The sequence below is a fragment of the Hordeum vulgare genome, chromosome 2H (genome assembly GCF_904849725.1).
Source record: "Hordeum vulgare subsp. vulgare chromosome 2H, MorexV3_pseudomolecules_assembly, whole genome shotgun sequence".
Classification (NCBI taxonomy): domain Eukaryota; kingdom Viridiplantae; phylum Streptophyta; class Magnoliopsida; order Poales; family Poaceae; genus Hordeum; species Hordeum vulgare.
In genome coordinates, this window is record NC_058519.1 from 478,150,300 (window position 1) to 478,164,351 (window position 14,052).

The 14,052-nt window shown below is 43.8% G+C and overlaps 2 protein-coding genes across 3 annotated transcripts; one reads left to right on the plus strand and one right to left on the minus strand.

Annotated features, from left to right (window-relative positions):
- Positions 1–858: 858 nt before the first annotated feature.
- Positions 859–2,993, plus strand: LOC123426740 (ABC transporter C family member 10-like). Its single transcript, XM_045110616.1, has 4 exons — positions 859–1,418; positions 1,937–2,000; positions 2,317–2,556; positions 2,674–2,993. The coding sequence occupies exons 1-4, from the start codon at positions 1,143–1,145 to the stop codon at positions 2,781–2,783; spliced, it is 690 nt and encodes a 229-aa protein (XP_044966551.1). The 5' UTR covers positions 859–1,142; the 3' UTR covers positions 2,784–2,993.
- A 4,954-nt stretch (positions 2,994–7,947) lies between these two features.
- Positions 7,948–12,947, minus strand: LOC123426742. Of its 2 annotated transcripts, XR_006622314.1 has the most exons (4): positions 12,610–12,947; positions 8,528–11,681; positions 8,166–8,373; positions 7,948–8,092 (listed from the first exon to the last, which is right to left on the minus strand). XR_006622314.1 is itself a non-coding variant. In XM_045110619.1 (3 exons), the coding sequence occupies exons 2-3, from the start codon at positions 11,651–11,653 to the stop codon at positions 8,218–8,220; spliced, it is 3,282 nt and encodes a 1,093-aa protein (XP_044966554.1). In that variant the 5' UTR covers positions 11,654–11,681; positions 12,610–12,947; the 3' UTR covers positions 7,948–8,217. The 2 variants fall into 2 exon arrangements, 1 of the variants encoding a protein (XP_044966554.1); XM_045110619.1 differs by having other exon boundaries at positions 7,948–8,373.
- Positions 12,948–14,052: the final 1,105 nt, after the last annotated feature.

The window sequence follows — 14,052 nt, forward strand, 5'->3', positions numbered from 1 at the left end:
AGGAGAAAAGTCTGATCACGAGGAGACGTGTGAACAAATAGCACGGAGTCATGATCATTGGGAGAGAAGCCCGCGGCAGTTACCACAAAGGCGAAATGCTCAAACCAGACGCGAGGGGCCTATTTTAGATCATAGAGGAAGCGTCGAAGTCGGCAGACCATGCCATCAAGAGCATGGTACCCCAGAGTTTTCAACGGAACACTTTAGTTTATATGGTGGTATGTAATCACTTGAACTAGCAAGTTGGGACTATCTCTGCTATGCTGACACACCTAGAGAAAGACAAGAGAATTTTCTAAAATATTTGAGTTGGTGAAAATTTCTACGAAATGTAGCAGAAAAGGAAGTACTACTTTAAAAAAAAAGAACTTGTAGCATTAAGTCCTACAATTCAAGAAAAAGTGGGCCGTGGCTTGCACCCTATCTAAAATATACTAACTATATCTCTCCCTAATAATAAAGCAAATTGGGTTTCTGGTCGTCCGTCGTGGCCGTTTTTCAAAAAAGCCCCTCCGTTTTCGAGGATTCAACCCACAGTCCTTCTGTAAGTCAAGTCGAACCGTTATTTTACGTTTTGCACAAAACACCCTATATTTTATCCAAACTAACTCATCCCTCCTCCCCCCCCTATCTCCCCACAACCCCCACCCCGCAAATGGCGACGCCACCGGCTCCGGCGGGCGCAGAGGGACCTCCGCCCTCCCGTGTTCCCGGCGGCTGTTGGCCACAGCCCCCGCGGGCCGCCGCGCCCACCACACGCGGCTCCCGGGCCACCAAACCACCCCCGCCGGCAATGGTGACGCGCGCCGCCCTCGACCTGGATCTGAAGACCCCAGCCACCGTCGCCTCCCGGATCCGCCGCCTCCTCCCCAACAACCGTCGCCTCCCGCCGCCGCCTCCTCCGCAACCACCTTCGCCTCCCGGGTCCGCCGCCTCCTCCCCAACCACCTTCGACTCCCAGATCCGCCGCCACCGGCTCGCCCTCAAGGAGATGACACCCGTCAAGGAGCGGTCCTCGCCGACCACAGCTCGGTGTCCGTCGGGGAGAGCACCAGTCGGAGCTTCATCGCTGACCGGGGTGACCCTCTTCCTCCTCCCATCGAGATCTCGCCCATACTACTGCAGGTCAACTACGCCTCCACATGATGTTCATCGGTCAGAGCTATAGCCAAATTCGTCATTCCGTGCAGTTTTGGTCCGCCGGCGTGCTTGCCTTCCAGCCCGCCCCCCTCCATCGAGATCCAGCCCTCATCGCCGTTGACGTTCAGAGCCGCTTCCCTCGGGACATCAGTACTATAGGCTTACATGACCTGCGCTCGCGTTTGGGTATCATTCCGCACGATCCAACACTTTTTCAGGGTACAGTAAGATACAATCTAGATCCTCTTGGGCAATTCTCAGATCAACAAATATGGGAGGTAAGGTGTACACATCTATGTTGCTTTTTCTCATCTTGCCCAATGATCAGATAAGATAATGATGAAAAGGTACCACACTGAAAGAACATGATGTATGTTTATTGTTTAATCATGAGGCGGTCCTCATAGTACTGTGGAAGTTCAGCTCAGTTAGTTTGGTATATACCAAAGATTTCAGAAAAATCAGCACATTATCAAAAGGGGGCGAATAAAGTGAATTAGAGGAATCTCAAAAGACAAGTTGCCTTTCTCATAATAAAGTGAATTGGAGGAACTAGATAATTTTTTGTTGATCAAAGAAGTAGGTGTTGAAGTATATTTGGACTGCCCAACCTTCTCCATCAGTTTAGACTTTTGGTTATAATAAGCAATCAAATTCGAGTTGAGAACTCAAAACAAATTGGTTGAACACCTGGTAGGAGTATACAGCCGCACCTCCCACCAACTGAGCTAGCTTAGGGCCCCCTTTCTCAAATTAATGTATTAAGGTGGTTATTTCATTTATCATCATGCTGCAGGTTCTCGACAAATGTCAACTTCTTGAAGCTGTCCAGGAAAAGGAACAGGGATTGGATTCACACAGTAGGAAACTTCACTTCCATCTATAAATTCTTTTCTGCAGTTCAATTTTTGAAATTAATAACTCGCGCAAACAGAAACTCTGCTCTAATCATTTCAGAAATTTAAATAGGTATTAAAATCCATGTGGCACTAACTGTTATTAGTCCTAGGTGTGTATTCGCCACCAACAGAGTAGGGTGCAAGCCCAAATACTTCGAATCCACCAACGGATTCATCTCCAACCATGAATCAGAATTTTAATGTCTCTAATCTTTTTGCTAGCATGATATTTAGAACTATCTCATTCATAGTACTGATCAAGATCTTGTCTTAATAGTTGTGGAAGATGGGTCCAACTGGAGTATGGGCCAAAGGCAACTCTTCTGTCTGGGACGTGCACTTTTGAGAAGATGCCGCATCTTAGTTCTTGATGAAGCCACAACCTCTATAGACAATGCAACAGATGCTGTCCTTCAGAAAACGATCCGGTCAGAATTCAAGTATTGCACTGTTATTACAGTTGCCCACCGTATACCAACAATTATGGACTGTGATATGGTACTTGCAATGAGCGACGGTATGTTTCTCTTATGAACCAATCAATATGGAATATTTGAATTATACTTTGAAGTTGAAACCAAATGAATTGTCGATCTTTCCCGTACCAATCTGCTATATATATGAACACTTCCAGGGAAAGTAGTGGAGTATGACAAACCTACAAAGCTCATGGAAACTGAAGGATCTCTCTTCCACAAACTGGTGAACGAGTACTGGTCATACACATCGAACGGAAATATTTAGAAGAGACTGTCAATTTTGATTGCTTACTGGCTGCAGCTTTCCAAGAGATAAAAGATAGGTCATCTTTTAGAAAATAGTTCTATGGTTGAAGACATACAGTAATCTGTGCTTCCTCAGAGGATTCCATCTGTTTGGAATCCGAAGAAAGACAGTACTATCTGTCTGTTATTGTCTGGAAATTTCTTTTGCTACCAGAAATTCTGTGAAATATTCAGGTGGGGATCCCTCCCCCCTTGTCCGTTCAAAAAAAAAAATCTGTGATACACGATGGACTGCCGCTGCCCTTCAGTATTGGTGAAGCTGAACAGAATGAACCCCTGAAGATATGGTAGAAGGCTAAATCGAAGGGATTTCAGTTCTGTAACCTCTGCCTACGACACGACTTGAGCATATGTGTTTGCTGACCGTGTTATGGTCGAGTCTTTTGTCGATTAGGTAATGCATTCATTTCCACATCCTTTACAGTAGCTTGGTAAGTTTATGCTGAATGCATCGATGTTATGAATGATATTTCAGACTGTGCATTTTTAAGATGCGGTTTTGTAAGAACTGCCTAGCCATATTGCAATGTATATGAAGAGTGTTTGTTTGCTCACATGGATTGGGCTGTTGGTGCATAAGTTCACGGAATGAATCACTGGCTGCATCAGTGGATCGGTTGCATCTTGTCTAAATTTTTTTGTTGGACGTAAATGCTCTGTTTTCACGCTGAACGTATGTAGATGGAGAATATCCGATGATACCAGGGAGAATATCCACTGATACCAACTCCCACGTGCTCCCATTTCAAGAAAAAATAATCTTAAGCATTTCCAAAAGTTCTGGAAAAAGTATGAATGTTCACAAGGAATGTGGCTACAACCCCTAAAACTTTCAGGTCCAAATTCGAAATGCACACTGAGAAAACAAAAGGAAATCCTGACGTGAATAGTGTCAGTTTTGTTTTCTATTGTGGCACTATTCATCTTAGATTTGTCGATTAAACTGCATCAGCCATGAATACTGTGATAACAAGCTTCAGGTTTTATGATCGCGGTGCAAAAATAATTGATATTTAAGGGATGTATCTATGTAGTGTGCTGCACAACTTAAGATTTGTTGTAAGCACTAAATTTGATTGATGTGTCAAATAACTTACATGTACTGCAGAGCTACATGGACTATCTTTTGTGCTCTCTTGCAAATTTGTTGCTACGTACATTGTTGTTCAAGAGCTACCTCAACCTGAGTTTTGGTTGCCAAGCAAATTTTTGTGTACTTTCATTTTCATTGCGAGTACTTTTCATACTTGCATATTTCTTACGCACCTTATGACATTGTTTGACTATTATAATTTCCTTTTCATTGATGGTAATGGTAAAAATAAGAATACGTTGCTTTGCTACGCACACATGTTATGTTTGACCAGCTGACTTCTGGATGGTTTATGGTATTTTGTGAGGTTATGCAATACTTGCGCTCTATAAATTAGTGTTATATGTTTATTAGATGAACTAGACAGAACCACAACATGCCGATGTGGATGAGCCTTGAAACACGAACATGCAGTTTTTAAAGACAAAATGTGTGGGAGCGACGTGTTTTTTCTCCCGGTGCAACGCACGGGCATATTTTGCTAGTTAAATTATAACTATATTAAAGCTGCTAAGCCAGAGGCGATGTGGTGCATTGCCACGACTTTGGGGCATTGCTCCCGCTGATAGACACGTGTCCCAGTTCTTTCCTTATTTATATGACTTTTTTCTTTTGATTTTTTTTATTTGGTTCGGTTTAGCAAGAGTGCAAGACCAGTTGAGACAACTCTCGACATGGTTAGACAATTCTGGACGTGGTGGTATCCACACGCTTCAGTTCCACCGCCCTGGCCCAAACCAGAAGAGCCCTGCAATTGGTCGTTGGCTTCCTCCTCCTCTCCCCGATCCCCATCCCTGGCGCCAACGACTCTTTTCTTCCACTCCCATATCAACTCGACATGCGTAGGTCGCGGCCAAATCCGCCAAAACCCTTGCCCACGACCACATGGTGGGGATCGAGCTCGGGATCCGCAGAAGACGGCTGCGCCAAGCTCTGGGTCCTCATGTTCCGAGCCTTAGGGAGCGATACACCTCGTCGGTGCCGCCGTCGACGAGTACGGGCAGACCTACATCGATGCCATCAATTGCGTCTGCGGTCATGCGCCATAAGGAAAGTGTCCCCAGTGGTGGGTCGTCTGCGCATAACTCCGAGGTCTTCAAGCAAGTCACCGGTGTAGATGGTTACATCTTGTGCGCTGCCACTGCAGCCTCACGTTGCCTCTTCTCAGTAGTGCCCATTATGCCTTTTATCAGTAGTGCCCCTTATGCATCATCGTAGCAGCTTCAAGTTGCTTCTTATCTGCCACAACAACTGCCTCCCAGCGTTCACCTCCTCTCTCTCTTTCCCGACGTCTGCGTGTTGCAGCTTCAGGTGTTGGAGTGGAGAGCAAGAGAGGTATGTGTTAACTAGATAGTTAGAAAAAAATCTGATGGATTTGATTTGATTTATTTATTTGATTTGGTTATTTCGTTCCAGTTCGGAATGGCCGTCTGGTCCAGCCGTGCAGTGCTGGAGCGCCATAGCCATGGAGTTCTCGGACATCCCCTTTGCCTGCAACACGACTCCTTCAACTCGGTACCATGCCATGATGCCTTCAGTTTGAGGCCTCCGCTTCCTTCCTAATTTGTTGTGTAGCTGCGCTCTCTGCTACTTCAAGCAGCAAGGGACAGTACCACATCCTCCCATCAGCGAACGGAGGATGCTCACATAGAGTGATATGTTAACCCAATAGATATCAGGAGAATTACAACGTCACCATTCTATCTTCATGCTCTACAATTGCAAACACTTATTTTCAATCCTCCAGTAGATGCCTAGTCTTAAAAAAAGATTTCATTGATGAGGTATTGAGGTTTCAAATCAATTGAAAACATCGTATGAATCTGTTACATATGTGTTGTTTTTGGAAGAAAAGTTGCGTCTTTGTTTAATGAACCAGACATGCTATTGGAAGGACTGCACTTCTCTTAAGTGGGGGTGCTTCACTGAATTCGTTCTTTGTAAGTGCACTGAAAACTTTTGTTAAATGTGCTACTTTAATGATCCGGTTAGTCTAAAAGTCTTCAATGTCGAAATACAGGAGCTGAGGGAGAGCGACCTTTTTTATAAATTGTTGTTTCATCAGTTTATTTATCATAATATGTTTATGTATGCTTACTTTTCAGTAGAATCTTTCATTTTTTTTAAAGACTAGACGAAATTCCTTTATGAGTTTATTTATCAACAGATGTTTACGTATGCTTAGTTTCCAGTGGGATTTTAGTTACACGCCATACTTATATTATATATCAACTAAGATAGTTCTTTCACTATTCAGGAGTGAAGTGTTCTGTAAGTCCTTAAATCATTTTCGGTATGTCAATGATGTCACTTTATCTGATCGATTTAACATCAGCCCTACTGTCAACTTCAGACTACTTTATCTGATCGACTTAGCATCAGCCCCACTGTCAATTTGTGAGATATATCATAAGACTTATATACACTTCTATCTCCTGGATTTAAACTATTTCTAATGATTAATCTCTGCATTTGTTCCTAATAAAATTTGTATTTGAAAATTCTCATTAGCTACTCCACACATTCATTTTCACAAACGGCCTTACAGTATCTAAAATGCTTATGTTCATGCTGAATATACTTTTCAGTTTTATAAACCGAACCTATTATGAGAAAAAATAAATCAAATTTTATTGGGAAATACTGAAATTATCAACTGAGTTAAATTTCTTATTTGATGCAGATTTTGGAAGTTTTACTGCTAAGCTTTTGTTCTGACTGTTGGTTCGGTTCATTTCAAGCTACTTATGATCAGAGTGACTCATCAACTTTTAGGATATATGGTAAGATTTGAACCATGGATTTTGGCCCACAGCGTCTAGGTTGTTTGTTGTAAAAAAGCATCTTATGGCCCTGTTTGGAACCACACAGATTATATAATCTGGTTTTTATAATCTATTGTATTTCCAAACAGGACAGTTTATATTGTAGATTTTATAAACTAGATGCTCAGATTATTATAATCTCATAATCTCCTCTACCCCAGCTAAAATAAGATTATGGATTACAAATGACGTGTTATCCTTGTAAACTTCAAGAGAATTACGCAGTGCCACCGCCACTTTCCTATTTTTCCTTGTAAACTGAGGGCAAACATGTCATTGTACAATTTAAAAGCTGGTTTACAGTTTATATAATCTGGCCTCCAAACATGCCCACCTGGATTATTTTTATAAACCAGATTATATAATCTATGTTCATAATCCAGATTATTATAATCTATTATGGTTTCAAACAGGGCCTATATATGTGTAATGTATATACTGCGTGCTAAGAATTCAGCTAATGGACTCTATTCTACCATGGCCTGTAGGGCGTGCACACACGCAGGATGTGTAAGTGAAAGTTTTTTTGTCAAGGGTGGCATAGCAATTTGTTTTAGCTTTTTTTTTTGGCTTCAAGAAGATCTGATTGTGTTTATTAACTAATGCTTTACATTGACTTTCTGCAATCCCATCTGATGACTGTTCCAAGCGACCAGAGAATCACAATATCTACAAAAGGTCTTCATCTCTCTCTTCGATCAGATCCAGTTGTAGAACCAATATTGAGCCCATGTTGTATAATTCATTATTTTTCTGATGACATATCCAACAGTTCTTACTTGCCGGGCTTGCACCCATCAAAAGTATACTGCTATCCCACTGATACAGTTGTAAAAGTCAATGATTTAGAGTTTGAACGATTTGGTTATCGAGGCCAGTAATATGAGACTTTTGGATGACAGTCTCATCAACAAGGTTCCCTACGTAGAGTACGTACTGATACTACTACCACGGCCAGGCTCTTCTCTAATGATACTCAAAATGTGTTGGATCTATTGGACCTGCATGAAACTGCTTGATAAACAAAAACTTCCGGTCAACTCCTCAACAAAATAAACAACAGAAATGGCATGCCGGCTCCCCACAGGCACGCCTCCGCCCACTAGTACCTTTGAAAATCTGCTAAGAAGCCCTTAAAATGGAGATTTGTTGCTGTAACACGATCAAAAGAACCAAAAAGATCATAATGATTATAACTTTCTATATGACGCAGAGCATGAAAATAAACTTTATAATGTCAGTAAATTGACTACTTCCTGAGGACAAGTTCCCCAGAACCAATACAAGCTAGGAGCCAGGCCCCCACGTTCAAGTATGCGATATCGACGCCATCCGTTTCACAAAATGAACCTGTCACAGTTCAACCACAACTCTCAGATTCTCAGGTTAAATCACACTTCAACCAGATGGTACAGGCACTTACGAGATCAGTACCAACGTTGTGCAAAAAGAGTACCGTTAATATTCAGCCATTTTCAGCACACATCGTTCCAATTGACGGTATAAATTTTAGAAATGTAGTTTGTCATGCCAGATAGAATGACACTGTCCATGGTCTCCAACATCTTGCGATTGCAGTTCAGATTCTCCTGCTGCTGCGCTGCTAGTGATTTCTCCTCCTCTAGTTCATGCTACAAGGTCCAAAAAACAACAAACGTCAGAGAATGCTTGCATAACTCCACTAATTAGTAAGTAATCTGCAAATAAAGCACAGAACAGGAACACACATGTGAAAGATGATTGCCATTGAATTTCAGAACTGAGGGTCTACAAAATGGATTTTACCTCAATTAGTGCAAAGTTCTCCACCTCATGTCTCCTGGAGAGTATCTTTGATTTTTTTAGAATCTCATAATCAGGATCTCTGTGGCCCACCCAGCGAAATTTTAACTTACTCCCAGGTCTCCGGGGGCGATCATTGAACATCTCAGCCGTAGCATGCTTCGCCCTAACAGGCCTTGGAATTCCAGAGATCATAAAAGGGAAGTCATGCAGCATACTGACCACAACTTCAGCATCCTTCTCAGTTTCCATCTCTACTAAAGCAGATTGAGGAATATTGTAGGGAATGGTGTAGTTCACAACAAAACTAACCTTTCTGATACTGCAAAATTGACCTAAAGCTGTTTTTATGACTGCCTCTGTAGCCCGGTGGGACAAGTTGTCAAGGTATACAGTTCGTTTGACCTTCTCCTCGAACTCTTGATACCGTTTTATGGCTTCCAACTCTGCAGCACTCTTACTTTGATTAACAGCCTGGCCATCAGAAGTGGAAAGCCTCATTTCAGATGTATTCTGGCTGGTGCCGGTAGCCTGCACTGCAGAGGTGCGCGGCTTCTTGCGTGGGGTGATTTTCTTAGCTGGATCAGTTGATCTTTTGCTTGGCGCCTTGTTTCTAGCCACATCAGACTGCTTCTTGGTGGGAATGGTGTGGTTAGCATGTTCAAACACATCACACTTTATAGCAGTGGTTGACAGGGTCTTGCTTGGGTTGCTCTTAGCCTCTGTAGCTTTGCGACTGACGTTGTCAAGACATGCAGTTTCCTTGATCTTCTCCTCCAACTCTTGGTGCTCCTTTATGACCTCCATATTTGCAGCACTGGTACTTTGCTCCACAGCCTTGTCAACAGAAGCAGAAAGCTTCATTCCAGGGGTCTTCCTGCTGGCACCAGTAGCTTGTACTGAAGAGGTACACGAACTCTTGCATGGGGCCTTTTTCTTAGCTCGATAAGTTGGTCTATTGCTTGGGCCATTGTTTTTAGCTTCACCAGACAGCATCTTGCTGGGAATGGGATGATTAGCTTCTTTCAACACCTCCTTAGGCGTCACAGCAGTGATTGTTTGATTCCTGCTTGGGTAGTTACCCTCTTCAGCTGCTACTTCACTGTCAGTATTGCAGAGCAATTTCTTTCTCGGGGAGTTGCTATGTTCCTCCTCACCCTGCTTTCTAGTCGTTGTAAGGCTCTTTCTTGGGGAGTTGATATGATCTTTAGGCAAATCCTGAAGTTGAAGACGAAGCATCATGCTCGAGATGTTGTTCACCTCTTCACACAATCCATGTTTAGCAGGGTAACTGCTTGGATCACTTCCTTGCTCTTCAGCAGCGGTTCTCAGGTTCATGCTCAGGGTATTGACATTTGCCTCATCCAGTAGTTTGTTGCCTGAGGTATCGCTCTCAGATTCAGCAGACAGTGTCTTGCTAAGGGCGTTGTTATTGACCCCATTACAGTGTCCCACTCTTGGGGAGTGGCTGCTTGCCTCACCATGTGCTGGAGTGGTAATCAGATTCTTGCCTGGGTTGTCAGTAATCAGTTTGTTGTCCTCAGGATACTGTTTCATGGCTTCCAACTCTGCAGCACTCTTACTTTGGTTAACAGCGTGGCCATCAGAAGTGGAAAGCTTCATTCCAGATGTATTCTGGCTGGTGCGGGTAGCCTGCACTGCAGAGGTGCGCGGCTTCTTGCGTGGGGTGATTTTCTTAGCTAGATCAGTTGATCTATTGCTTGGGGCCTTGTTTCTAGCCGCATCAGAAAGCTTCTTGTTGGGAATGGTGGGGTTAGCATTTTCAAACATCTCACGCTCTATAGCAGTGGTTGACAGGGTCCTGTTTGGGTTGCTCTTAACCTCTGTAGCTTGGTGAGAGAGGTTGTCAAGATTGACAAGAAATACAGTTCGCTTGATCTTCTCCTCAAACTCTTGATACTCCTTTGTGACCTCCGTGTTTGCAGCATTGGTATTTTGCTCCACAGCCTGGCAAACGGAAGCAGAAAGCTTCATATCCGGGGTGCTCCGACTGGTACCAGTAGCCTGTACTGAAGAGGTAGGCAGCCTCTTGTGTGGAGAAATTTGTTTGGCTGGATCAGTTGGTGAATTGCTTGGGCCATTGCTTTCGAGCTTCTTGGTGGGAATGGGGTGGCGAGCTTCTTCAACCACATCCTCGTACTTTGCAGCGGTGATTGTCAGATTCCCGCTTCTGTTGTTACCCTCTTCATCTTCTTCTTTGTTGTCAGTATCATAGCACAGTTTCCTTCTTGAGGAGTTGTTGTGTTCCTCATCATCCTGCATTCTGGGGGTTATATCGTTCTTGCTTGGGCTGTTGCCTATATGATCTTCAGGTAATTCCTGAACTGGTAGAGGAAGTATCATGCTCAAGATATTGTTGTTGGCCTCTTCACACGGTCCCTGTTTAGCAGCATGGCAGTTTGCATCGCTTGCTTGCTCTTCATCATCTACTCTTAGGTTCTTGCTCAGGGTGCTGTAAGTTGCCTCATCTGGGTGGTTGTGGCCTGAGGTATCGCTCTCAGATTCAGCAGGCAGTGTCTTGCTCAGGGTGTTGCTACTGTTCTCATTACACAGTCCCATTCTTGGGGAGTGGCTGCTTGCCTCACCCTGTACTGGAGTAGTTATCAGATTCTTGCCTGGTCGAGGAAGTATCATGCTCAAGATATTGTTGTTGGCCTCTTCATACGGTCCTTGTTTAGCAGCATCACAGTTTGCATCACTTCCTTGCTCTTCATCATCAACTCTTAGGTTCTTGCTCAGGGTGCTGAAAGTTGCCTCATCTGGTTGTTTGTGGCCTGAGGTGTCGCTCTCAGGTTCAGCAGACAGTGTCTTGCTCAGGGTATTGCTACCGCCCTCATTACACAGTCCCATTGTTGGGGAGTGGCTGCTTGCATCACCCTGTACTGGAGCAGTTATCAGATTCTTGCCTGGGCTGTCAGTACTCATTTCAGGTACTTCATTACCCCTGGTTTTGTTAATCCTAGGTACTTTCTTGCTCAGGGTGAGGGAGGCATCAGGTAACTTCTTCCTGGGTGGTAAACGTATACGTATGATGTTCCACGGACGGTCTGCTTTCGTATCATCAGTTTCGTTGCTGATATCAGCAGCCTGGTTTTCTGAGGCAGACATCCCTTGACACACGACACACGCAAAAATCCTGCAGGTTGTGAATCAAATGGCATGATGAGAATGAATAAGAAAAGTGCTTATAACATCATATGCTGACCATTAGAAATAGAAATTCATTTGAGAGAAGAACATCACATGCTGAAGTTAATAAGGTCCCAGTTGGTTCACCAAATTTAGCATAATGTCAGACTTAATTCACGCTACAATGTAACTGGCCTAACATAGTACTCCCTCTGCATAGATGTAGCCTTGGTTTGCAAACAAACTGCATTAAAACGTCCATGCTAGATGCTAGCCATAGACCAAATCCTAGATGCTTCCAACAGTGTCCCTAAATCAATTTGGTGACCTGACACATCTTACACAAACACAGAAACGCGGATTCATCATTTCACAGAAAATGCTGACACAAGCTGCGGTTATATATACACAATAAATACATAAGAATGCATATACAATAATATATTTTCAAGTATGTGCTTATGCTAAACGAAGATACAATGAGCCAAAAACATAGAAATTGATCCTTAAACAATCCAGAAGGAGGAGAGGAGAAGGAACTGAACAGGGTATGATGGGCAAACCCCAGGCCAGAAGCTATGTGCTTATAAGTTATAACTATCCAAAAACATCTCTTGTGAAAGCATACAAACATATGGCCCGGTTGCACAATAAAAATGTAGAATTTGAACTCAATTTTAACGATCCAATAAGTTAGATAAAAGTCGAAGAAAACTACAAAAGTTAATACAAAAGAGCACAAAATCGATAGTTTGGTTCATCTGCTCCTCCCACAACATCAACTGAGATAGTTAATCACTGAACCAACACCTTCAAGGCATGAAAACATGGGAACATTTCTTCATCTTCTGTTCTAAACATGAAACTGGTGATAAAATGCATCAGTTTGAGGATTCAATTCAGCGCATGTACAAAAGAAAAATTAGAAATTATACCTAACACAACACACGTACAGACAGCCACACGTCTGCGCTTAGAAGTGGGGCGAGCAGCGAACTCGATCAGCAGCTTCGCTCGGCGGCGCACCACCAGAGGGTGGAAGAGGGTCCGGCGGTCTGGCTCGGAGGGGGGTGAGGGGAACGACGCGTCACAGCCGGTAGCCCGAAGGGAGAGGGGGGGGGGGGTCGAGGAGGAGCCCGACGGCGATCGTATGAGGCAGCGCCGGAGGACGGGTAGTCAACAGACGAGGGTGGGAGGGGTGCGGGCGACGCGGCAGCGCAGGCGGCGGACGGCCTGGGCGCAGGCGGTCGTGCCGCAGTTTGCTTCGCAAAGCGAAGAGGAATGCAGAGCAACGAAAGAAGAGGCGACGCGTGCGTGCGTGCGCCCGCCCGGGCCGTGCTGGCTGCCTTCGCAGTAGGCCTTAGTATTCAGATGGGCCCCTGGCCAATTCTCAAGCCGGGGAGTCACTAGCAAGCGCTCCTTCCGGAGCCTCTCGAAGAGCACTCACGCACCACTTGACGCGTTTTCAATCATCACCATGTGTTATGTTTTAAATGCTTTCTCGTAATTTTATTTTTTATTTTTTCACACGCGTTTTTGGTTTTTAATATTGTTTTTTTTCGGTTTTTCATCGGTCGTTCGTAGTTTTTTGACCAAATAATTAAAAAAAAATACGTTTTTTTCGAGAGGCATGATTTTACTTTCGCGAGAGGCATGTGTTTTGCTCCTCCGTATGTTTTTGACGAAAAATGTGTTTTCTGCTTTTTTTGGTGAGAGGCACGGTTTTCTTTCCGCGTGAGGCACGGCCGTGCCTCTCGAAAAGGGAAAAAACACGGGTTTTTTGTAAGAAGCACGGTTTTGCTTTCGCGAGAGGTACGGTTTTAATTTCGCGAGAGGCACGGCTAAGAGGTACGGTTTTGCTTCCGTGAGAGGCACGATTTTACCTTTGTGACAGGCACGTTCGTACCTTTCGGAAAGGGAAAAGTGCGTTTTTTTTGAGAAAGACACGATTTTGCTTCCGTGAGAGGCACGATTTTGTCTTCGTGAGAGGCACGGAAATGCGAAAAAATGTGTTTTTTGTTTTTCTCTATCACGGGAGACATGGTTTTTTGGTCCGGTTTTTTTATTGAAAAAAAGTTCTTTAAAACCTATCAATATATGATCTAGCTTTGAAGATCTTGACGCGAGAAATCCAATGATGAAAACGGTTTGAGATTTGGACGCACAGGTTAGGAGATAAAACGTTTTGAAAAAACAAATCTACGAAAAAAGAAAACTCCCAGGTTATGACAAGTGGCATACATGCAATGCGCCACTTGTTGTGACCTAGGGGTTGGAGTGATCTTTTAAAGGAGTACTCGCTAATTAGTGATTTCGGGCCCCACGCCGCGGCCCTAGGTGCCTAGGCCCAGCTCCGTCCTGTCGGCGGGGCAATGACG